This window comes from Gopherus evgoodei, chromosome 2, assembly GCF_007399415.2.
Source record: "Gopherus evgoodei ecotype Sinaloan lineage chromosome 2, rGopEvg1_v1.p, whole genome shotgun sequence".
Taxonomy (NCBI): Eukaryota; Metazoa; Chordata; order Testudines; family Testudinidae; genus Gopherus; species Gopherus evgoodei.
This window is the reverse complement of record NC_044323.1, coordinates 68332400-68358823: the sequence shown is the minus strand read 5'-3', so window position 1 is coordinate 68358823 and position 26424 is coordinate 68332400. Positions and strand designations below refer to the sequence as shown.

The window sequence follows — 26424 nt, the reverse complement described above, 5'->3', positions numbered from 1 at the left end:
CCACTCCTGGATTTCCTCATCCAGTCTCACTGTTTCCTTTACCAACTCCTTGCTCCAGTCTCTTCACCCAGCCAGTCCCAATTTTCCCTCCAAAGCCCTTGTCCAATCTCAGTCTCACCCAATACCTTATCTCCCCCTACTCCACTCATTTGCGGGCCAAGTCTCTTTGCCCAGCCAGTCCCACTCTCCCCTGCACTCCCACGCTCAGTCCCAATTTCCCTCCCCGCCACCACCAGCCTTCAAAAGTCTCCCTGCTAGGCTCATTGTCCCAATCTACTCCTCTCTTCAGGTCTGACTCCTATCACCACTGCACATAAATTAGGGGGGCTTGTCTTTGTGGCCTACTTCCAGCCCGTGGCTTGATCAGAGGCATTATTTTAATCAGAATACTTCCCCATGTTGTAAGATTCATATTTGAGGGTGGGCACTAAAGAATATGTAAGTCCTCCTTTGAAGTGGCAATGTTTTCACAGTGGTCACTGACCAAATCATTAAGGATTAGGTTGTGCCATTTAGGCACAGACCCTTGTTTAGGGTAGTGAGGAGCTGCATTGTCCCAGTAGAGCACCATAATAATTACCTCTCAGAATTTGCTCATACACCAGAAAGCCTTTTTAAAAGGTGAGGCATACTCCCCCTTCCATGGCCAAACAGAGTTGCTACCTATCATGTTTGGGTGGGTGAGTGGGATGGCTCTATTAACTTTTCACCTTTTCTTGTGCCCTTTGCGGTATACCAAAGGGAGTTGTTAAAGGAGCAGTCTCTGCATTTCCAAGACTGCAAGGACAGCACTTCTGTCCAGCTTTTATGTAAGTTCCTTATTCCCCTCCCACAACACTGTGCAATCACCACACCTATTTCCAGAATATCAGTGATATGATTACGGTCAGTGATGTGTTATGGCCCCTCAGGTTTAAGGAATTATGAGAAATATCATGGCTCCACACATAAAATAAGTAATTAGTCTTGTTTCTGTTTCTCTTAGGATCATGTACATTGGATTCTTTTGTAAAGGTTTAATTGGCAGTCAGTCTTATTCACTGGGCTGAGGCAGCAAAGGCAGAGCCCATGAGTCCTGCTTAATAGCAGCAGAGACTAAATGTGCTGATATGGCATCATGGAGTATTATGGGACAAGCATAACTAGTACTATTGCTTTAGGATTCCGAGAAAGACTATTCTCTATAAGATTCTGAATACTCACCCATGTAGAGGTGAGGGAACAAAGGAGTCCCCCAGATGGGGTTAAATTTCAAAAGGTATTGGAGACTTGGGTCCAAAGCCTCAGCTGGAGTAAATAAGCATCAGTGTCAATGGTGTGATGCTGGTCTACTGCAGCTGAGGATTTGGCTTTTGAGATTCTGAGTACCACTTTGGCAAATGGCTGTCATAGTGTTGCATATAGATATGCTTTGGGATTGATTGATAGGAAGGAGGTTGTAGACATATATGGCATCATGGTAACAGCTATTTTATTTACTGGTTAAAATTTATATTAAAAATAAAAAAAGAGTCTAAGGGCTTTCTCCAGAACTTAGTTATTTTATATTTTGCCTTCTGGGAAGGGGAGTCAGGAATATAATGATAGAAGGCTGATGCTGAACAAAACTGACAGTTAAAAAAAAAATACAACATCCACAGAGTATTTTATTAACTTACTTGTCAGTTATTGTTACTTAGAGATAAGCACCAGGATTTTCTTAATACAGAGAGAGTTTTACTGCAATTAAAGTACAAGCACATCAAGTTATGTACTGCACCAAGTTTGATACATTCAAATCAAATGTTATTCTCAGAGAAATCACCTTCTCAATTTCTTGTAGCATGTAGGTTTTTATTACTTTAATCTATTCATGGATCTTCTAGCAAAAGAAACTAAAAGCAATTATACAGGGAAAACTGGAAGTTAAAATTAAGTTGAGAAATTTCAGAAGGCCTATTCCTTGGATAAAAATATCTGTACTTACATGACTAAACACATTGTTCTTGTTCATAAACTGCAAATGAAATACCACAACCAAAGCTATCTACCTGCTGCTCTGCACTGCACTGGCATATACTTTAATCATCTTGCTATGACAACACTGTGATTAGGGATTTCTCTTATGTATGTGCTGACCTTTTCTAGTGTATTCGTTAAAAGAAACAACTGTGCAAATATGTGTGTCAAAGAAAATGAAAAATAATTAGTAAAGCTAGTGAGCGCATCTGCTGCTCTTTCAGCAGCAAGGGAACATATGTGCCAAAAAGAGGAGGGAAAATGAAACATATGCATTACACCTACATTATTAATTTTTAATTTGTTCTTTTCTCTTCTTTGCAGGTGTCCGGAGATATGATAAAGGACAGCTCTACTCCGCCTCCGAGCTGAATCAAAATGTGAACCTGCTCTTCCTCTTCCTTTGCATTTTTCTGTAGAATAAAAGTGAGAGACCATTAAATAACAGCTGGTGTCACTTTAACCTGTGAGAGATGAATTTGAGAGTTTGATACAAATAAGAATACATGTAAGTGTTGTATACCTCAAAATACCCCTATTTCAGAAGAAAGGGAAGCAAAAATCACTTTCCTATAAAAATGCAAATGCCTTTGCTCAAATGAAAAACAATTCATAATAACTCATGGCTTCAGACACGAAAATACAACCTTTTTCTCCCTTTTTGATTTCATAAAATAAATTGCTACTGATCACTGACCAAAAGGCAACAGTGTCTGGGATTAATCACATGTCCTCGAAATTCCATCAACTATTTTTTGTTTAAAAATAGAAAAAATGTTGGAAATGTAAAATTAGAAATCCCCCTGTTGTGGTATAATAAAAAACAAAAAATGAAAAGAAAAAAAAAAAGAAAAACCCTAACAGATTTCCACAATGACAATATATGCTTGTCAGCAAGTGTGATTGTTACGAATGTCCAATTCTCGTTTCCATGTCTTTAGAATTGTAATTTTCCTGTCACACAATCATCACTTGATGCATTATTTAATGACATAAAATCCATTAAGGACAAGGATCCAACATTGTTTTTGGAAATCTGTGATTCCTTCCCTCCACCCCCTTCAGATATCTACAACTGTCAATTATACAAGCAAATTCAGCTTGCACTTATAATGTAGCAAGTTAAGAGTATCTCCATTGAAGTCAGTGGAATTACCTTGGATTACTGCTGGAGTAAAGGAGACCAGAGTTTGGCCCATATTCTACAAAAAGTCAAGAATAGTATTGCCACAATTGAGAAAAAGAATTGTGGGAGTATAGGAAGAATCTGTCTGTCAAGCAAGTCTAATTAAAATCAATGGGGAATATACAGGTGAAAAAGTACAATTAGCCCAATCAGAAATTAGTAGCCAAAAGCTGCACATCTTGAAGCCTGCGCAGGAGAAGTCAGGAAGCCTTGATGTCTACAGAACTAATGTGAAGCATAATATGCAGAATGAAACCATTAATGAGGCAATGTGGAGGGAGCCAACCTTCCCATCCTTTAACTGAAGAATATTATATTTAACTCATGTAACAGAGCCAACCAAAAAGGAGTGTATTTATACTTCAGTTTAAAAAAAACAAAAACAAAAACCCAGAAAGCTGTTGCACCCACTGAATAGCCAAGCAATTATACATCTGTATCCCATACCCATCCTTGCCATTTTGCCTTTGTGGCATGTTCACATATCAGTTGTGACCACCATTTAGACTCCAAATCTATGGATTATTAAGCAGATATGAGCAAAGTTACATACGAGTAATAACTGAGTAAAATGTCTGCAGGATCAGGTCACTGGATTAAACTGACTTTTAAGGGAGATGAGCAGCTGCACAGACATCAATGGGAGCTCCTGGTAGTGAGCACCTCTGAAAGTCAGACCATGTGTGTTTCCTAATGTGAACCTAAGATGCACATGGCCACAAATGGTAGCAAACCTTTGTTGTCAGAGTTCAAATCCCATTCGGGTCACAGTTTGGTACTGTTATCCATTCCTTAGTGAACACTTTTTCACATAAAATAATCCACTACATAATTTAGCCCAAATGCAGTCTCTTCTCAGCAAAGCCAAGGTTATAACAGTGAGATGTGTTGCCAGGCAAGACTGATACATATGATTTTTTGAACACACCAACAGCAGCACTAGCCTCAGTGTTCATCTTCACATGTAGTTCTTTTTCCTTGTCATCACTAAGGCTTTGTCTACACTAACACTTCTGTCGATAAAACTTCTGTCAGTCAGGGGTGTGAAAAATCACACCCCTGACCAACATAAATTTCACGAACAAAAGCACTGGTTTGGACGGCCGTTCATTGGGGGTGATTTAATTATGCTGATAGTAGCGCTCTCTCCCATCGGCACAGAGCAGCTTCACAGGAGACCTTACAGAGGTGCAGTTGCAGTGGTACAAGCTGTGCTGCTGTAAGGTCTGTAGTGTAGACACAGCCAAAGGCTTCGATTCAGCAAAATACGTACGCACGTTTAATTTTAAGCATTCATTTAAATCCGTTTTACTTCAATTGGCTTAACACAGCATGGTATTAAGTGCTTTGCTAAATGGGGATGAATTTTAACATGTGCCTCAGTACTTTGCTGAATCAGGGCCTAACTGCTGCTCTTATGTGAGAACACTTGTGATTTCTGTGGAATTTTTTCAAAATTTATTTTAGATTTGTTCTATTTTTTCTTTCCAGAATCTTCATCCCTCTCCCATTCTAGCATCTCTTTCAGTGCTTCATTATCAGAGTCAGGCTCTGTAGCTTGATGTGGCAGTTAGAATTACAAAATTTGCATATTTGTGTAGCTTTCCCACAGCACTTGACTCCAGTTCCGGCCTGATGATTCCATTATTTGTTAGAGATCGTATCAGTAGGAGTACTACTAGCAGTGATCGCCAGAAGGAGGAAAAAGGAAGGTCGAACACATTTGGGAAAAATACTACAGAAATGAGACAGAAAATTCCCATCCTAGAGAAGAAGTTAGTGATGACAATGAAAAGGAGCTGCTTGTGAAAAAGAAGAGAAGTTAATGAGGCTGTTGGCCCATTTAAACCATCACTTGTAACATATATACTAGATGAGGGAAGTTTCTGAATTCTCCTTTTTTCCCTGAACTTGCATATACAACTACTGAAGGAGTCAATCCTGATTTCCTTCCCAGCTTCCTTGTTCACTGATTGTGTTTTTGAAATCTGTGTACATTTTTTTTTAATGAAGTATTGCAAGCCTGATTATTCCCTATTGTACCAGGTCTGCAAATCACTCCTTAGAACAAAGGAATTTGCTTGTAATTCTTAAATTACAGAGTTGATTACTACCTGGTTTTCAAAAAATTACAATGCACACGGCCGGGCATGGAATAAAAAGCAGCATAATAAACCCATATGGAAATACTCAGACCCTTAAAAGTACTCCTTTTATTTTTATCCCGTGTTTAAAATCAGAAGGATTTCTCACCTCCCCATGTACTGTGACAGATTAACAGTCCAAAAAAAGCTCCACTTTAGGGCTGAAAATCTGTTCAGATGCCCCTTCCTGTGTGATAAAAAAAAAAAAACCCTAAAAATTAGCACTTAGAAAGGATGTTTTCCAGTTTAGTTTTCACTCCACCTCTTCACTTGTGACAGAAGCGATCATACATTTTTTCTCTCTTCCTGCTGCTCTCTTTTATACATGGTCATCTACAGAATGACATGTATTAAGATTGGAAATTATGTCACAACAAACATAAGATTTGGTAAGAATGGTAAATCTTAATATTAGACCTGTGGCACTGCCTAATAAACTGCCAAATATAAAGCAAAGGCATGATCCTGCATCCTTTTTGCCAAAGTTGATAGTGGAAAAAGAGTATGCAAAATCAAGCCCCAAATGTCTTCCACCTTTGTTACTCCCATTGAAAGTCAATGGCTGTTGGGTACCTAAATTCCTTTTTGTACCTTTGAAAATCTCCCTGATTCATAAATCAGAAGACAGATTAATTGGCATGCTCCAGTGGCTTTGTGCCGCTCTAGCAATGTAAAAGAACCGTAAGCTCAGCTTGTATGGCTGACTGAGCCATACGTTGCATCATTAGAGTAGGGCAAAGCAGCCAGTGCATAGCAGTGGATATGGTACAGAACACTGTTTATAATATTCTTATTCCCTAAATGAAGTGTGATTCTTAAAAATCTGAAATATAAAATAAAATGTTTATTCATCAAGTGGGAGACAAAAGTTATACCACTGATTCAATACTGACCTTAGGTGGTGGTTACAGCCATATGTTTTTATTTGTTGACTGCAACTCCAAATTAAGCATGATTTAGAGAGTCTCCGTCTCTGGTATCTTTCCACAGGATTAGGTCAGATATTAAATGTTTTCAGTGTCTCTTTATAACACTGCTTTCATTTCCTCTGCTAATTAAACATTATCCACCAACGGGATGTGTTACTTAGAAATCCCGTAAGTTTCCCTAACTAGAACCTCCTCTTCTGACTAGGATCCCACAGTGTCCCTTGCACATGCATGGTCTAGTCATGGATAATTATTACAGAAGCTGTTGCGTGTGCACGTGAGAAGATTAATACCCAGCCTTTTTATAGTATTTTTCATTCACATTACACAGAAATCCTGAAGATTCATTTTTGACGTAAATAATTACATGTGCAGGATTTCGGCATGTAGTAGTAGTCTAGAGACCGACTTCAGCAACCAAATAATTTCATAAAAGGCTGCTTTAGAGACCAAAAGAACCATTATTTATGTAGAACACGGTTCTGTGAGAACATTTCTAATATTTAATTGAAAGTTTGTTTAAACAAAATGCAAGGTGGACTACTAAAAGGAACAGAGAACCCACTCAGTGTGTGCATACATGTGTGCACTTGAAGCCCTAACAAGTGCCAAAGAAATAAAAAATCATAGGTAAATAAAAATCATCTTAAAAATAAGATATCAAGTATATTCCAATGATTATTCAAACATTTTTTTTATTTAGGTCACACACTGTCATATTGAGGTAGCAGTCACAAAGTCAAAAACCAGAAAAAAAGCAAGCGCCTACAACTATCCCTTTTAATCACTAAGAAAATGATATATTTCAAAATTTAGACGTGACAGTGGGAGCAGAGGGAGAAGATACATAAAATATTTTTAGGCTCTAATTCTACAAATACTTACATGATTAGGTAAATTACTCTTTGGAGTAACCCCACTGTCTTCAGCAGAATCACTTATGTGGGTAAACTTACTCAAGTGCGTAAGTGCCTACAGCACAGGGCCCATAAAAAGAAGTTATGCAACTCTTTTTATTCAATGGGCCACTTCATCATAAGTAGGGCCCTATCAAATTCATGGTCCTTTTTGGAGAATTTCATGCTCAGAAGATACTAAAAATCATAAATTTCATGATTTCAGCTATTTAAATCTGAAATTTCACAGTGTTGTAATTGTAGGCGTCCTGATCCAAAAAGGAGTTGTGGGGGGGGGGGGCACAAGGTTATAGTAGAGGGGGTTATGGTACTCCTACCCTTACTTCTGCACTGCTGCTGGCCAACGGCATATCATCATCTAGGCCTAGGGCAGCAAATTTGCAGAGGTGGCAAATTTGTTGCGCCCCCTCCCCAACTTTGCCCCTTCCCCAATCCCCAGCCCACCTCCTCCCCCAGGAGCACTGCACTTCCTCCGCGTGAAAGCACTGGGAGTGGGGGAGAAGTGAATAGCGGCACTCGGAGGAGGTGAGCTGGGGCCCGTGGGCACGGAGAGTAACCGGGGGGGGGGTCAGGAACCACTCCCCGCCCCAGCTCACCTACACTCCACTGCTGCCATCTCCTGAATGCGCTGCAACTGCCCTTCACCCCCCTCCCCCTCAGGCTTGCCATGCGAAAGAGCTGGGAGGGAGAGAGATACGAGTAATGGCCTGCTTGGGAAATAGCGGAGGTGACCTGGGGCCAGCGGGCGCAGGGAGTAACTCTTTGGGCGGGGGGGAGGTAGGGAACCGCTTCCTGCCCCAGTTCACCATCACTTCACCTCCACCATCCCCCAAGCACGCCACAACTCCCCTTCTCCCCGCTTCCTCCCAGGCTTGCCTCGGGGGAGCGAAGGTGAGCTGGCATGGGGGGGGGGGAGGCGGCAATTTTTTGAGGGCCTAGGGGCAGCAAATTTGTTAATGTGCCACTGCTGCTGGCAGCAGCACTGCTGTCAGAGCCAGGCAGCTGGAGAGTGGCAGCTGCTGGCCAGGAGCCCAGCTCTGAAGGCAGAGCCACCACCAGCAGCAGCGCAGAAGTAAGGATGGCCTGGTATGGTATTGTCACTCTTACTTCTGTGCTGCTGCCTGCAGAGCTGGGCCCTCAGTCAGCAGCTGCCATCTTCGGCCACCCAGCTGTGAAGGCAACAGTGCAGAACTAAGGGTGGCATGGTATGGTATTGCCATCCTTACTTCTGTGCTACTGCTGGCGGGATGCTGCCTTCAGAGCTGGATGCCCGGTTAACAGCCGCTGCTGTCCGGCTGCTTGGCTCTGAAGGCAGCACAGCAGTAAAGGTGGCAATAATGCAATGCCCTTAAAATAACCTTGTGACCCCTCTGTAATTCCCTTTTGGGTCAGAACACCCAATTTGAGAAACACTGGTCTCCTCTGTGAAATCTGTATAGTATAGGGTTAAAACACCCAAAAGACCATATTTCGTTGGGGGAGACCAGATTTCATGGTCTGGGACATGTTTTTCATGGCCACGAATTTGGTATGGCTCTAATCAGAAGGAAAGATCTTATGGACTCTACCACAATGGGTAACACCTCAGTCCTCCATTGCTTGGGTTTCAAAGTGTCTAATTCTGCAGACCACAGGGAAGAGCTCTGAAGACAAGTGATGGGCTACAGCTTGACAATTATTGGCATACAATAGATATTCAACCTGCAAAGTCCATTTGCTGGCAAACTACTGTATATTAATGGCCAAGTCTGGTATCAATGACACAGGACTATTTTTTTCAGCCCCTGTGAGCGAGAGCAAGCAGAGAGAAGGAATAAATAGGCTTTTGTCCTTTGGTACCCATCTCTATGGCCTGGCACAGCTGAAGCATAGGACTGCTGCCTCCTAGTGCCCCATGTAGTGCAAACCAGTTTAAAAAGCCATATCACCAGCGGAACAGGTTAGCAGCAGAAAGGAGACATGTTTTATCCTCCTAAAGTGTGGCAGTATGTGCACAGTCCCTCAGGCTCTGGGGAGCTCCTGAGTTGGTGCAGCTCTGACATGGGCCTGTGTCTTAAAACCATGATGTAAACATCTTAAATGAATTGAACTATACCACAGAATCTCAATGGACATAAATTCTGTGCTTGAACAATAAGACTACAGCAGTAGGAATATACTATCGAGCACCTGACCAGGATGGTGACAGTGATGGTGAAACAGATTCAGAGAGGCTACAAAGGCAGAAAATGCAATAATAATGGCGGATTTCAACTTTCCTCATATTGACTGCATATGTGTGGCCTCAGGGTGGGATGAAGAGATAATATTTCTAGACACCATCAGAAAAGACTTTTAAGCAAAGTACGCAGGGATAATAGAGAAACTCCTCTCATGGATCAGTAACTGGTTGAAACAAGGATAAGAATAAATTATCAGTTTTCACAAAGGAGAGGGGTAAATAAAAGGGTCTCCCAGGGAAATGTACTGGAATCATTGCTGTTCAACATATTAAAAAATGATCTGGAAAAAGGGGTGAACAGTGAGGTGGCAAAATTTGCAGATGATACAAAATTACTCAGAATAGTTAAGTCCAAAGCTGTTTGCAAAGAATTGCAAAGGGATCTCACAAAACTGAGTGACTGGGCAACAAAATGACAATGAAGTTTAATGTTGATAAATACAAAAGTAGTGCATAGTGCAAAACATAGCACAAAATACACATAAAATGATGGACCAGATCCTGTGCTCCACTACATGCATCTGAGGAAGTGGGTATTCACCCACGAAAGCTCATGCTCCAAAACATCTGTTAGTCTATAAGGTGCCACAGGATTCTTTGTGCTCCACTAAATTAGCTGTTCCCACTCAAGGAAGAGATGATGGGGTCATTATAGATAGTTCTCTGAAAACATGTGCTCAAAATGAACATGGCAATAAACAAACAAACAAAAGATAAAAACAACCCCTCCCCAAAACAACAAAAAACCCCAACTAACAGAATGTGAGGAACTATTAGGAAAAGGATAAGATAAAAAAATATCATAATGCTACTATATAAAGTTACTCCCACACCTTGAATACTATATGCAGTTGCCTCATCTCAAAAATGATATTAGAATTAGAAAAAGGTGCAGAGAAGGGCAACAAAATGATTAAGGGTATGTAACAGCTTCCATATAAGGAGAGATTAAAAAGACTGGGGCTGTTCATCTTAAAAAAAGAGAGGACTATGGGGCGGGGGGAATATGATAGGGGTCTATAAAATCATGAATGCTGCAGAGAAAGTGAACAGGGAAATGTTATTTACCTCTTCACATAACCCAAGAACTAGGGGTCACCCAATGAAATAAATAGTCAGAAGGTTTAAAACAAGCAAAAGGAAGTACTTCTTCATACAAAGCACTGTTAACGTGTGGAACTCATAGCCATGGAATGTTGTCATGAAGGTCAAAAATATGAAAGCGTTCAAAAATAATTAGAAAAGTTCATGGAAAATAGATCTATCACAAGCTATTGGCCAAGATGGTCAGGGTCACAGCCTCATGCTCCGGATATCCCTAAACTTCAACTGCCAGAAGCTGGGACTGGATGACAGGGGATGGATCACATGAAATTGCCCTGTTCTGTTCATTCTCTTTGAAGCATCTGGCATTGGCCACCGGCAGAACAGAGGATATTGAGCTAGATGGACTATTGGTCTGACCCAGTATGACCATTCTTATATGATGATGATGGTCAAAAATTATATCCTTTAGAAAGATAACCTATTTAGGTTCTGGTAGTGTGGGGAAATATGTGGAGCTACACGCTGCTGTGAAAGGCAGGCTGCATCCACACTCACTGTTGTGTGTAGTTATCCAGGGCAGTGAAAGCCTCAATGTATAGTAGCAGATTCCATCAGCTCTCCAATGCCAGAGGCTTTCTCTGCTGTCTTCTGACAGGGAAGCCCGGAGACAGCAGGAAACTACACTGCTAAAAATTGTAGACTTGGAAGACACTGATTGGGCATGGAAAGAGTCATGTAGGGTATATACCCTAAGGTTCAGGCATATAGGAAACTCTGCTCTCCTAAGCAGTACCTCACTGTCTACAATGTTATTTATACCTATGACAGTGGGGCGTGGAGTGTCTGTACTCTACTTGCTGCCATAAGTGTAGATCTACTCTTCGAGAGACCATAGACAAAGAACCAAATGAGTATTGGAATACTTCCTTTAACTCCCCTTTGCAAGTTCACTTATTAATCACAATGCTATGGGGCATTGTGATTTTGCTTGCCTGCACCACTGATGCCTAATGGAGAGAGAAACAGACAGAAGAAAAAAATATGATTTAAAAATAGCAATAGTGCCTGCTTTCCTCAATATATGTACTTTAAAGCAATTTTTCCTGAAAGAAGCCTGTTCAAGTTTTGCATGAATAATGCATGCAATCATTAATGAATTAGGACCTGGGAGTATGGAGCATTTGTCTTTCAGTTTTCGTTCACCACTTTATGAATTTCTGTTCTTTTACTATTCTCTTGGGGCATCAGATAGCTTAATAGGTTAGTTTAACTGAGGTTCTTTTTATTTAAAAAAAATCTATACAGTAAAGTTAGTCATTAGCCAAAATAGAAGGCAATTTTCAAGTAGTCAAATAATAGTTAAGCAAAGACTGTCTAAAGGACAAATTCTGCCACTGGATGCATGAGTAAGATTCCCAATAAAGTAAATGAGAGCTGGGTGGGTCAAACCGAGACCTTTGTTCCATAGTTGAGGAGGACCCCATAGCATGGAACTTATGTGGTTCTTCTGCTCAAGGGGTGCCTGGATGTGTGGACTGTGTGTGGCATCTTCTGTTATGTAATAGGGAAGTCCTGCAAGCACCTCAATGCTAACCCAAAGAGGGTGGGAAGGAACAGGGAACAAAGACACCAATGGCAGGGTGGGTATAGGCCCTAGGGTTCCACGTCTGTATGGATCCTTCCATCACCACCAAAAAACAGTGAGAAGGACATCAAGTGGCCCACAGACTCTCTAGTGCTTTATAGCTGAGATGGAAAGGAGAACAATTCCCCACTACTGCACCTGTGCATTTGTCTAGTGCCTGCCCCAGTTATTCAGGCCAAATGCTGGGATGTAGAGGTTAGCCTGTCAAATGCCAGGTATATGGTAATTCATATTGAAGATGTATATTCCCTTTCCCTTAAATTGACATGGATAAGTGTTTTTGTCAAAAGTCTTCTCCCAACTTTTCATCTGGATTGTTGTTTCTTAACATGTTTTTCAATCAAAATTGTATACATCTTAGAAATTTAACTTTTTGTCCCAGCTTCATCCGGGGTCAACTGCTCAAAGATGGTTAAAATTCTAGATAAAGCCACTTTGCATCCTGATTTCACAATAAAATATTTGACTTGTAAATAATGAAACTATAGAATCTTTATATAATTTATAGATATTTATATAATCTTTATATGATATAATCATATTACATATCTCCTGGTATGATTTCACATCAGTACCCAAAAACAGCTGTCCAAATTGAGTAATTTAAGCCCGTACTTGGAACCAATTGTCACTTAGGAAATATCTAAGGATAAATATCCAGTTATTATTGAACGTATTTAAGAGAGAGCGCCTTGGCAACAGGAATTTTTAAAAAAATTGTTCAAAGCTGTTAATCCTTTCATCCAGACCATCTTATTTATCTATTTAGGCAACCTAACTTTCTTTTTACCCCAACAATCACTAGCAATAGCTATATCTGGGCTTCACTCTTGTCAAGTTTTACCCAGTGTGTGAATAGTCTACTGATAACCCAGTTGATCACATCTTTTAATTGTGATGCATAAGCAGCCAAATTAAGGAAAGCAAGCCCACCCCACTTTTTAGGTTTATACAGAACTTTAAGACTCAACCTTTGTCTTTTATGTTACCATATGAATGTTAATAGCACATCCTGCCATGTTTGTAATATGTCAGGGACAGTGTCAAGGTTCCTCCCCCACTCTGAATTTTAGGGTACAGATGTGGGGACCTGCATGGACACTTCTAAGCTTAATTACTAGATTAGATCTGGTAACACTGCCACCATCCAGAAATTTCAGTGTCTGGAACACTTCCTGTCCCCCCCAAAGCCTTCCCCTCCCTGGGCAGCCTTGAGAGGCTTTTTCACCAAGTTCCTGGTGAACACTGATCCAACCCCTTGGATCTTAACACAAGGAGAATTTAACCATCCCCCCTCCTTTCCCCCACCAATTCCTGGTGAGTCCCCTTGGATCTTAAAAAAAGGAAAAATCAATCAGATTCTTAAAAAGAAAGCTTTTAATTAAAGAAAGGTAAAAATCATCTCTGTAAAATCAGGATGGAAAATACTTTACAGGGTAATCAGATTCATATAGCCCAGAGGAACCCCCTCTAGCCTTAGGTTCAAAGTTACAGCAAACAGAGGTAAAATCCTCTCAGCAAAAAGGAACATTTACAAGTTGAGAAAACAAAAATAAGACTTATACAGCTTGCCTGGCTGTTACTTACAAGTTTGAAACATGAGAGACTGATTCAGAAAGATTTGGAGAGTCTGGATTGACATCTGGTCCCTCTTAGTCCCAAGAGTGAACAACCCCCAAAACAAAGAACACAAACAAAAAAGACTTCCCCCTACCAAGATTTGAAAGTATCTTGTTCCCTTATTGGTCCTCTGGTCAGGTGTCAGCCAGGTTAACTGAGCTTCTTAACCCTTTACAGGTAAGACAGGAATTAACCCTTAACTATCTGTTTATGACAGACAGCCACAGGGATGCAATGAAACAAAACCAACAACTTTGGGAGGATGTTAATCTTTACGGAGGCCAAGACGTTTCCTCAGAGTCCTATTATTTTAATCCACATTGGAGTATAATCTGCCTGTACAGTTTTTTACACTTTTCCACAATATTTATTCCTACATATTTTGAAGATTCATTTGCACATTTAAATGTATGTAGCTGACAACAGTTTGCTTTGACCCTTTCAGGAATATTAATGCCAACATTTCAGATTTATCATAGTTTATTTTGAAGCCTGATATCTGCCCAAATTCCAAAGTCAATTCTTCTAGAAGTTTTAATGAGTCTTCTGGATCCTGCAAGTGTTACAAGACATTGTCAGCATAGAAAGCTATTGTGTGTTCTAATCCAGAAGGCACTTTGATGCCTTTTACCAAGGGATTGTTCCTCACATTTATTGCAAATAACTCCATTGCCAAAGCAAATAGGAGGACTAACAGGATGAACATATTTGGGCAAGACGGCTCTCAATCTGTCTATTAGCATCTTAGCATAAATTTTAGCATCCACATTAAATAAATAGGTCTGTATGATGTACAATTGGTAAGATCTTTTCCTTCTTTAGGAATGACCACAATTTTTGCCTCTTTCCATGAATCTGTAATCTCATACCCTGAAATATATCATTAAAATCAGTTAAAATAGGGACAAACACTTGCATTAGAGCTCTATAAGACTTCCCAGAAAACCCATTTGGACCTGGAGTTTTATTGGATTTTAAATTACAACTTCAATTTCCTCTGAAGAAACTGGCCTATTAAGAGCTGCCACATCACCCTTTGAGAACTGAGGTAATTTCACACTTCTCAAAAATCGATAAGTTTAGAATTTGGATGATTTGAAGCATACAAAATATTGAAAAAGTTAGCAAATGTTTCAGAGATCTGTATGGAGTAACTTACTAAATCTCCCTTTTTATTTCTAATAAGAGGGATGGCTGATCTTCTTGTTTCTTTCTTAACTTTATGGCTAAAAGCCTATCAGGTTTACTGCCCTTTTCATACTATTTTTTACATTTAAGTGTCTGAACAATCTTACCTGTTTTTAAACAGGTTAATCTTCCCATTCATCTCATTTATTTTCTTATACACTTTTAGATCCTGTAGATCTATGTCTACCTTTCCATCACAAAGGCGTTTAACCAACTCCTTCCTTCAAGAGTTCTCATTTTTTTCATGTATGATGCTTTATTTATAAGGATATTCCTCATTACTACCTTTCCAGCATCTCAGAGAACACTTGTATGGATCCCTTTCTTCATTTTCTTCTATATGTTTCTGAAAAAAATTCTTCCAGGTCTTGAATTTTAAGGGGGTCATACAACAAAGCTCTATTCAACTGCTGGGCCCTTCGTTTTTCCACTGAGTACCAATCTTTTATTCTGATATATGCAGGGGCATGATCAGACCAAGTTATAACTCAGATTATCTTTTTAGACCAAATTAGCCCTGGTCCTAGAAACAAAAATTATGTCACTCTGAAATAAGATCCATGAGTAGCAGAACAACATATATAGTCCCTGACATCCAGATTCATCTCCCACCAGACATCAACCAGATCCTCATTTTCTAGGTAATGCACCAAATTTACACTGCCTCCTCCTAAATGCCCTCTGTGTATACTGCATTGATTCAAAATGGGATTAAACACCTCATTAAAAATTGCCCTAAGAATAATATTCCCTTCCCTAAAATCTCTTAAATCTACAAAAAAACTGATAAAAAGAAGCTTCCCCTTGATTGGGAGCATAAACACTAGCTAAGGTGAAAAGTTTACCTTACAAAAATATCCTTTAATTAAAGGATATCTGCCCTCTGTATCGATGAATTTTGCTGAAAACAATAAAAAGGAAGTGTTTAGCAAACAGTACTGCCAACCCTCTTCTATTAGATTGCCCTGGAGAGACATAGCAGCTGTGTCCAAGAAGCACTCAGATATTTATATCATCATTTTCCTTCAAGTGTTTCCTATACCTAGATTATACTAGGAAAGTCCTTTTTCAGTGAACAGAGCATCCTTTTCCTTTTTGTTGGATTGTTCATCTCCTTAACACTAGTAGTCATGACATTAATAAACTCATCCATGAGGACTAAGTCCGCTCTCACCTAATATATTCCCCTTTGTTAAAAATAGTCATATAGCTTCTTCCCACTGCTGCCAGAAAGTTGTCCTGTCTCTGTTACATTTGCACCTCCTCTTTAAATAAGACTTAAGATACAGCTCACACCACATCACACACAGAGTGATTTTAAAACTCCCACATATGTTGCTTTTCCTTTCTTTAACATCTATATTGTTGTACACTGATCCTCATTTACCATAGATTTTTAAATTCTGAGCCCTGACTTTTTAAAATTAAATATTGTTATGTTTTTATATTGTTTATTAACATCTGTTTTCGTTCTCTTATCCCCTCACTCCCCGTACATTCCACCATTGTCAAGTGCCCCTTCTAGACTGGACTCTCCTTACTTTCTTCATGGGCATGTTAGTTCTCTGCTGCAGGGGGATTTTCTTCTATCTATATAATCACTCTAAGAACAATGCCACGTCTAATCTCAAACTATCTATATAACATCCAGCATTATGAGATTATACCATCTTTAAAATTCATTTTTGTTAAAATTTTCCACCACAGGTGATCCGTCTCCAATTTTGTTCCTAATAACTACACCACAGGAGCAAACATTTTTTTTTCTATCAGCATGTCCTTCAAGTCAGCCTTAGTGATGGGTGCTTCTCCATCAGCCTACATACTTTGTTTGCTGGAGTAGGAGTTACTCTTTCATGGCCATGGGAACAGACTTTTGTATTGGAGGATTTATTTCCTGTTTTGGACATCTAAATCTCATCTTTTCTCCTTGCTTGTTGTGCCTTTCTTAAGATAGCGACTACATATACTTCTCCTTTGTTTGTCTGACCTTTCCAAAATGATAGCTGTTACACTTTCTCCCCTAGACACAATAGTAAAAAAAACCCATCCACACCTCATTTCACTCACCCACTGTCTCTTTGCAGGATAATGAGGGTCCTGTTCAACACCGCCATGCTAGAAGAGTAATTTGTGCAGCGAGAACATGTAACTGTTGATAGGGGAGGGATACCTGACTGCCCTATGCATCGCCTCTGCCGCCTAACCATCAGCCCTTTGCATGCTACCCTTCTTGCTGCCTCCTTCCCCAGCATCTCTCCTCACTTTACCCCTTCCCCCCCTGCCCCAGCCCCACTGCTTCTCCATAAACCCTGGTGGGGCACATCCCTCTCCCTAGGCTGTGTGGAGAACCAATACCTGGCAGGAACACTCAGCTCACCTGCAGGTTGGCTGGTGGGCTCCTTCTTCCCCCACTGCCTCTGGCTGGGCAGTGTCCCAAGAAAGCCCAAGATCTTTCTGCACAGGGCATTGCCCAGGAGGAGCCTAGTCCTGGGTGTGCCATAGCTGCCTGGAGCCCAGCGCAGCACCAGCACGGGAGAGCAAAAAACGGTGGAAGGAAAGATCGTAAGAATGGTACAGAATAGTCAGCCATATTTTATATTAAGATTCTATTTATAAAATGTTTTATAAAGGGCTAGTATAATGTTCATTATACACGAGTAGAAGATTTATATTTGGTTATAAGCTCATCAGTAGAAGGTACTATGTTTATAAGCCATGATAATAAGCAAAATATTGGCCTGCTGGAGGCTATAGCAATTGATTAACCATTCATTAAAATACCTATTAATCCTTTAAGTGCCATTAGTCTTCCCCTTTAGTATAAATATTGATAAACCCTCAATTTTCATTAAGAGGGAAAGAAGGCTGTAATGGAGAACATATTGATGTAATACAGATTTTTGCATGGGAATATGCCATATTTTATAAAAATAAATGCAATCGTGGCCATTGGAGTGCGTACCTGCTGCTTAATTATAGCCATCATCGTGGAAACCGTCTGTCTGTCTCTCCCCCTCCCTCTCTCCCCCCCCTCCATTATATATAGATATAGATAGATATGTAGTATCACTATGGACGTGCTGCAGGACTCTGGGGGAAGCCATTCTGGTAGTTTATGAGCATGTATTACAAACTTGCTATCAAACTCAGCCAAGTCATTACAGAACTATTGACATGATGGTGCACCCAAAAAAGATTTACCTACCCTATAACTCTCTCTTTTTACTGTATCTTATAAAAAATACTTAAATAAGAAGCTAAATTCTCTCACACATGGCACATTCAAACTGCAATAAGGATTTATTTTTTAATTGGACTAATTTGGCACCCAGACTCGATCTCATACTTTGTCATTCTAAATTGTGTCTGAGCAGCATGTAGCTAGAGGCTCAGAGCAGGCAGGGGAAAGCAGCAGCAGAATCTTTTGCTGCTTGTGGAACTTGAAAAAGGAAAAGATTCATACACGCATTGGTGAAGGAAATGGGGAGTCTCTATGGACATTTTGTAGTGCAGATTTTGTGCTCCTTCTTGCTCCAGTATTAGAAAAACCCACACAAAATACCAGCAGAGGAAAATAAAACCTCATTTTTTTCTCAAAACCTCCAAAAAAAGTGACAAGATACTTTTAAATTAAAGGTGCATTTTCAGCTACAGGTACATGGATTAGTCTTAGAAACTAGATAGATAAATAGCTGTCAAGTGATTAAAAATTAATCATGTGATTAAATATTTTTTGATTTTTCTACATTTTCAATTATTTTGATTTCAATTATAAACACACAATACAAAGTGTACAGTGGTCACTTGCTTTTAGTACAAATTTGCACTGTAAAAAATATTTTTCAATTAGATCTAATACAAGTACTGTAGTGCAATTTTTATTATGCAAGTTGATCTTGCAAACATAGAATTATGTACCAAAAAAACTGCATTCAAAAATATAAAACTTTAGAGCCTACAAGCCACTCAGTCCTACTTCTTGTTCAGTCAATTGTTCAAACAAGCTCCAATGTTTATGTTTGCAGGATATAATGCTGCCCGCTTCTTGTTCACAATGTCACCTGAAAGTGAGAACAGGTGTTCTCATGGCACCATTATAGCCAGTGTTGCAAGATATTTATATGCCAGATGCGCTAAAAATTCATATGTCCCTTCATGCTACAACCACCATTCCAGAGGATGTGTGTCCATGCTGATGACAGGTTCTGCTAGATAACAATCCAAAGCAGAGCAGACTGACACATGCTCGTTTTCATAATGTGAGTCAGATGCCACCAGCAGAAGGTTGATTTTCTTCTTTGGTGGTCTGGGTTCTGTAGTTTCCCCATCAGAGTGTTGCTCTCGTAAGACTTTATAAAGCATTCTCCACATCTCATCCCTCTCAGAGTTTGGAAGGCACTTCAGATTCTTCAACTTTGGGTTGAGTGCTATAGCTATCTTCAGAAATCTCCCATTGGTATCTTCTTTGCATTTTATCAAATCTGCAGCAAAAGTGTTCTTAAAATGAACAACGTGCTGGGTCACCATCTGAAACTATTAATACATTAAATGTATGGCAGAATGCAGGTAAAATAGAGCTGGAGACATAAAATTCTCCCCAAAGAGTTCAGTCACACATTTAATTAACACATTTTTTTAAACTAGCATCATCAGCATGGAACAGTGGCCAAAGCATGAAAGGGCATGTGAATGCTTAGCATATCTGACACGTAAATACCTTGCAATGCTTGCTACAAAAATCCCATGTGAATGCCTCTTCTCACTTTCTGGTGACATTGTAAATAAGAAGCAGACAGCATTATCGCCTGTAAATGTAAACAAACTTGTTTGTCTTAGTGATTGGCTGAACAAGAAATAGGACTGAGTGGACTTGTAGGCTCTAAAGTTTTGCATTGTTTTGAGTGTAGTTATGTAATAAAAAAATCTACACCTGTAAGTTACATTTTCCCAATAATGAGATTGCACTACAGTACTTGTATGAGGTGAACTGAAAAATACTGTTTCTTTTGTCTGTCATTTTACAGTGCAAATATTTGTAATAAAAAATATAAAGTGAGCACTGTACACTGTGACTTTTTTTTCTGAGACAATTTTTATATCCTTCAACGAATCCTAGTCCCTGGTGCTTATCCATACTTCATGAGCAGGAGGCAGTTTCAAGGAAGTTATTTGTTCGAACCTTATCTAAGACTCCTCAGAGCTTAGTTAACCCTGGGGGTCATATATCACTGATTCTGTTCTATTTCACAGCTACTGTTTAAATCTGGGAAACCTTCCATTGACTTCAATTGGTGTTGGATCAGGGCCTAGAGTTTTTATATTGTGTATATTAGTGTAGTATCTAAGGACCTAATCCAATTCCCATTGAAGTCTGAGGGAGTTTGTAAGGTAGTGTTCTTACCATGTGTAGCACCCTGTTGTGTTAGAGTATGATACTGCAAAGGGTCCTCATCTCCAGCATCTCCTGCCAGCTGTCTGCCTCTCACCTCCAGCCAAGTAATCTGAAGTTCACTCCCCTTCCAGGGTTTCAAAATGCCCAGTTGAAAGTCCAAACTAAATGACCAAATAACTCTTCCATCCCTCTTGGGCTCCGCTGAAGCGTTCTTACTCATCTTCGTCAGGGCCTCTCCTTACAGGAAACTAATCTGCTTCTTCAGAGTTCCTTCTCTGTTGCTTGCTGGAGGATCTGTACTGGGTCTCCCTTCCAGGAGCCTAATCCACTCCTGTGGTTGGGCTAGCATGCCCCTTCCTCAGGGGATGGTAGGGGAACACAGGCCCATCCTCTACTCTGTGTCCTGGCCCAAGGATCCTGTATTAAGCACTGCTTCTTCAGACCCTGCTTCTGTTTCCCTGGCCCGCTTCCTATCTCCAAGTCCACCTGTGCTGCTTCCCCACAGACTGTGCTCAACTTAGCCTCCCCTTGGTTCTCAGGCCTCTGGCTTCTTTCTTCTCTGCTGAACTAATTAGTTTTCTGCCCCTCTCAGTCTCCACTGAAGTGCTTTTACTATCCCTTCCTCAGGTCATCCTCCATAGGAGCCTATCCTGCTCCTGCAGAGTTCTTCTTTTATAATGTCCTATCTTCGCAGGTTTTCCCTCCCTCCCCCCCCCAGGGACTCTGCCAGGTTCCCCATGGGATTTCCTTAGACCTGGTAGGTTCTAGCTCATAGATTCCCCTTCACAGGAGCCTTAGTCTGTGGGTTCTTCTACTTGCAGGAGTCCTGCCTTCCCTGCAGTCTTCTCCCACCCTCAAATACTTGTATAGTTTTTTCCTAACCCATTCACAGGTAAGGCCAGTAATGAGCCTTCAGTTGCCAAATCACCATCAGCTTAGTGACGGCTGCTAGGTTACAGGAGAGGCTGAGCTTGGCTTGCATTAAAAGGCCAGCCAGCATGTGACAGTTTTCCTATTATTCAGTGGGAGCTGGATCAGGCACTGTCAGCTAATAGTCTGTCCTCCAAAGTGTCAGAAATTTTCTCCCTGGCTCAGAACCACAAAAAGGATAGGCATTGTGATGCTGACCCTAGCTTATAGGCACCTAGAAAAATCACTGGAACAACACTCCAATCCACTATTGTTTTTGTATGTCCTCTCTGTACAGCTTTTATCTTAAAAATAAATTCGCTGTGCTGACCAAGTGCTGTCTGGTAACTGCTGGCAATTGCATTGCTCCTTGTCCTTGAAGAGGAAGCAAAGCACAGGCCATTAGGCAGACTGGCTTGCTGGAGATATAATGTATGAACATAAGAATGGCCATACTGGGTCAGACCAAAGGTCCATCTAGCCCAGTATCCTGTCTGCTGACAGTGGCCAATGCCAGGTGCCAGAGGGAATGAACAGAACAGGTAATCATCAAATGATCCATCCACCATCGCCCAGTCCCAGCTTCTGGCAAACAGAGGCTAGGAACACCATCCCTGCCCATCCTGGCTTACAGCCATTGATGGACCTATCCTCCGTGAACTTCTCTAGTTCTTTTTTGAACCATGTTATAGTCTTGGCCTTCACAACATCCTCTAGCAAAGAGTTCCAGACTGACGGTGCTTTGTGTGAACAAATGCTTCCTTTTGTTTTAAATCTGCTGCCTATTAAATTCATTGGGTGACCCCTAGTTCTTGTGTTATTTTTTCCTCATAACTCTTCCTCATTTACTTACTCCAAACCAGTCATAATTTTATAGACCTCTGTATCATATATCATTTTTCCAAGCTCAGAAGTCCCAGTCTTATTTATCTCCCCTCATACAGAAGCTGTTCCATAACCCTAATAATTTTTGTTGCCCTTTTCTGAACCTTTTCTAATTCCAATATATCTTTTTTTGAAATGGAGTGTCCACATCTGCATGCACTGTACAAGATGTGGGGGTACCATGGATTTATAGAGTGGCAATATAATATTTACTGTTTATTATCTACCCCTTTCTTAATGATTCCCAACAATCTGGTAGCCGTTTTTTTTTTTTTGACTGCTTCTACACATTGAATGGATGTTTTCAGAGAACAATCCACAATGACTCCAAGATCTCTAATTTAGACTGCATCAATTTATATGTTTAGTTGGGATTATGCTTTCCAATGTGCATTACTTTGCATTTATCAACACTGAATTTCATCTGCTCTTTTGTTGCCCAGTCACCCAGCTTTGTGAAATCCCTTTGTAGCTCTTCGCAGTCTGCTTTGGATTTAACTATCCTGAGTAGTTTTGTATCAGCAAATTTTGACACCTCACTATTTACCCCTTTCCCAGATCATTTATGAATAAGTTGACAAGTACTGGTCTGAGTACAGACCCCCGGGGGACACCACTATTTACCGCTCTCCATTCTGAAAACTGACCATTTACTCCTATTCTTTGTTTCCTATCTTTTAACCAGTTACCAATCCATGAGAGGACCTTCCCTTTTATCCCATGACAGCTTACTTTGCTTAAGGGCCTTTGGTGAGGGATCTTGTCAAAGGCTTTCTGAATATCTAAGTACACTATATCCACTGGATTCCCCCTTGTCCACATGCTTGTTGACCCTCTCAAAGAATTTTTGTAACTTGGTGAGGCATGATTTCTCTTTTCTCTTTTCAAAAATCATGTTAATCCATGCGTCTGACAATGCTTTACTATAGTTTCAACCAGTTTGCCCAATACTGAAGACAGATTTACTAGTCTGTAACTGCTGGGATCACCTCTGGAGCCCTTTTTAAAAATTGGCGTCACATTAACTATCCTCCAGTCATCTGGTACAGAAACTGTTTAAATGATAGCTTACAAACTACAGTTAGTAGTCCTGCAATTTCACATTTGAATTGCTTCATAACTCAAGTGAATGCAATCTGGTCCTGGTGACTTATTACTGTTTAAATTTATCAGTTTGCTCCAAAACCTCCTTTAATGACATCTCAGTCTGGGACAATACCTCAGATTTGTCACCTAAAAAGAATGGCTCAGGTGTAGGAATCTCCCTCCTATCCTCAGCCATGAAAAACGATGCAAAAAATTCATTTAGTTTCTCTGGGGGGCTATGCAGCGTTAACTTCTCCCCACTCCCAATCAGATTACCAAAGGTAATTACCCTCTGCTATTTTCAGTTGCTGGGGGAGCTATGGTAGCCCTCCCCTGTGGAGTAGAACTCAGGCATACAGAAACATTCATGAATTTAATACAATGGTCTCCATAAGATACTTTAGGGGGTTGCAATATCTGTCATAATGAATATTGCCCCTCTTACCAAAGCCTAATTTTCAGATTAAGAAATCCATTGATAATCAAGACTCACTTGTTTGGCCAATTATTCTCTCAAACACAACTGTAACCTCCAGAGAAGTCAAAAGACATTATTGCATGTATATGAAAGCAGAATAGAGCCCTAAACTTTCCAACATCAAGGGCCAGATTCGGATTCCAGTAACTCCAGTTTAAATCTGCTTGCTTTAATGGAGTTACTCCAGATTTTAAACAAATGTAACCACAATCAGAATTTAGCCTATTGGCTTCCCAGCTTTGTACATAGTCTTGAAATAACTTTTGCCTTGCAAAACAACTAGTGTTTCCCTCTCCTTCTGATGGGAACAATTGCTTTTCTAAAATAAGAGATTTTCTGCATGTCAGAAAGAAAAGACCATCAATTTTGTTAAGTAGTCCAAATCTGGCAAAGAGGGCGTTGAAAAGCTATCTTTTACAATAGTGCTTGATTATAGGTATTTTTAAAGAGACAAGGGAGGATGGTGGGATTTCTCTGATACATTACTGCATTGGGGAAACAATCTATTTGTGTAAAGGCAAATTAACAGTGTAAATGGTGAAAAGTTGCAACATGCCTACTGTCAGAGAATATCAGGGTTGGAAAGGACCTCAGGAGACCATCTAGTCCAATCTCCTGCTCAAAGCAGGACCAATCCCCAGACAGATTTTTGCCCCAGATCCCTAAATGGCCCCCTTAAGGATTAAACTCACAACCCTGGGTTTAGCAGGTGTGACAAAGTTCCTCCTCTACCTTGGTGGGTCCTGCGCTTATTGGCAGATTTGCTCACCTCAGTGATCATCCCCTCTTGGGGAACCCACAGTCTGGATCAGCTCCTCCTGTGTCTGATCAGGAGTTGGGAGAGAACCCAGGCCCGCTCTCTACTCCAGGTTCCAGCCCAGGGCCCTGTGGATCGCAGCTGTCTATAGTGCCTCCTGTAACAGCTGCATGACAGCTACAACTCCCTGGGCTACTTCCCCATGGCCTCCTCCAAACACCTTCTTTATCCTCACCACAGGACCTTCCTCCTGGGGTCTGATAATACTTGGCCTCCTCAATCCTCCAGCAGTACACTCCCTCACTCTCAGCAACTTACCCTCTTGCTCCCAGCTCCTCATATGCTCCTTCTCCTCTGGCTCCTCCCTGCCTGACTGGAGTGAGCTCCTTTTTAAACCCAGGTGCCCTGATTAGCCTGCCTTGATTGGCTGCAGGTGTTCTAACTAAAGTAGCTATCTCCACTGCCTTCTAGAAAGATCTTAATTGGCCCCAGGTGCCTTGATTAACCTGGAGCAACTGCCATGTGGTTACCAGGATATTAGGGATTTGTTTAGCCTGGGGCTAACATACCTATTTCTCAGTACTTTACTGTAGCCATCTGGCCTTGCCCCATCACACAGGCCAATGCTCAAACCACTGAGCTATCTCCCCCCATCAAAGAGCTTGTTGATTTAAAAAAACAAAATAGCAGCACTAAATGCATAACAGTCACTTTTAAAGGACAGTAGCAGATTGCCATAGCAGCTATCTGACAAAGACTACTATAATGCACATTTTTTTCCAATTTTTGGTGGTATGCATGTGCATATGAGTGTAGAATTAAAGCAGTAGGGCCTTATACTGCCATTGTCTGGCAAGACCGACTTCAGTGGGAGCTTTTATGCAGAATAATAGCAGGAACAGATCTTTAGTATATAACATGCTGTTATTAAGTTTCTTTATGTATTAATGATCATGCTGCCATTAAAATCAGTGGGAATTTATTGTATATATTTACAGCCACTTTCAATCCCCTATACATTGCCAGAGCAGTGTAAAATAACCTTAATATAAATCAGAACCAGGGCCAAGGAGAAAATATTACACATTTCTTGCTGTGTTAAATAGGCTGTTTCAAGCCATTTCATTTTAGCCTGAGACTGTTCGTTGTCCTCTAAGCCCAGCGTCAGTGGTCCTTGGCATGGTCTTGCAGGGGGTCTCTACTGCTACCTGCCTGGTTTCCTTTGGTTAGCCCCCCATTGAGGCAGTTCTTGGACCATGGCCTCTAATTAGGCCCAGGGGCCTGCTTTTGTCTCTTTGGGTCTTATTTCTGGAGGCAGCCTGGTGTATGGGTATTGCCCTTTCCCTACCCCATGCCTCTCTGCCTCCCCTCCCCCTGAGCTCCCTCCTTTTACAGTAGACCTTTTTTCCTCCTTCATTGGTTGCAGCTGAGGGTGTCTCCTTCCAGGACTGGCAGTTGTAGCGCAGGGGGGGGGGTCAACCTGCTTGCCTGTAGGCAGGAGAAGCTCCCCTTCTCCTTCTGTCTCTGCTCAATATAGGATTTGTAGACCCAATTACTACCAGTCATTATTATTTATACTGGGGATACATTTAGCGACTGGGAATGCATTATGCTAGAATCTCTGCAAACATACAAGTAGATCTGGTTCCTGGCCCAAAGAACTTACTGTCTGATTTGAAACAAGAAGCAACAAGCTAGGGTGACAAACAACAAGACTGAAGGGCAGGGAGATGAAGTTAACATCATGTGGTTCCATTGGTTAGCTATTGCACAACCTCCCCATCATTGCTTGGATGATTTCTTCTCAGCTTCATAGCAACAGTGGATTTTTGGGAGGGGGTAGTGGCCATACAGATTAATTCAAGGAGAACTTTACATACATAGGAACCGTGTGGAAGAAAACTCAGCTGTTTGAGAGAGAAGCAGACGAGTGGCCATTTCAAGGATGGCATCACAAGGAGTTCTTTTTTGGTCATGTTAAGTTTGAGTTGCTGCAGAGACATTCAGAAGGGAAAGTCA

The 26424-nt window shown here is 40.7% G+C and overlaps 1 protein-coding gene across 1 annotated transcript in view; it reads right to left on the bottom strand.

The window, feature by feature from the left end:
• The window catches only part of KCNH8 (potassium voltage-gated channel subfamily H member 8), a 360755-nt gene that overhangs the window by 175156 nt on the left and 159175 nt on the right, over nucleotides 1–26424 (bottom strand). The window contains exon 4 of the mRNA XM_030550923.1: nucleotides 2284–2411. Coding sequence (XP_030406783.1) covers nucleotides 2284–2411 — 128 coding nt within the window. The remainder of the gene's footprint in view (nucleotides 1–2283; nucleotides 2412–26424) is intronic.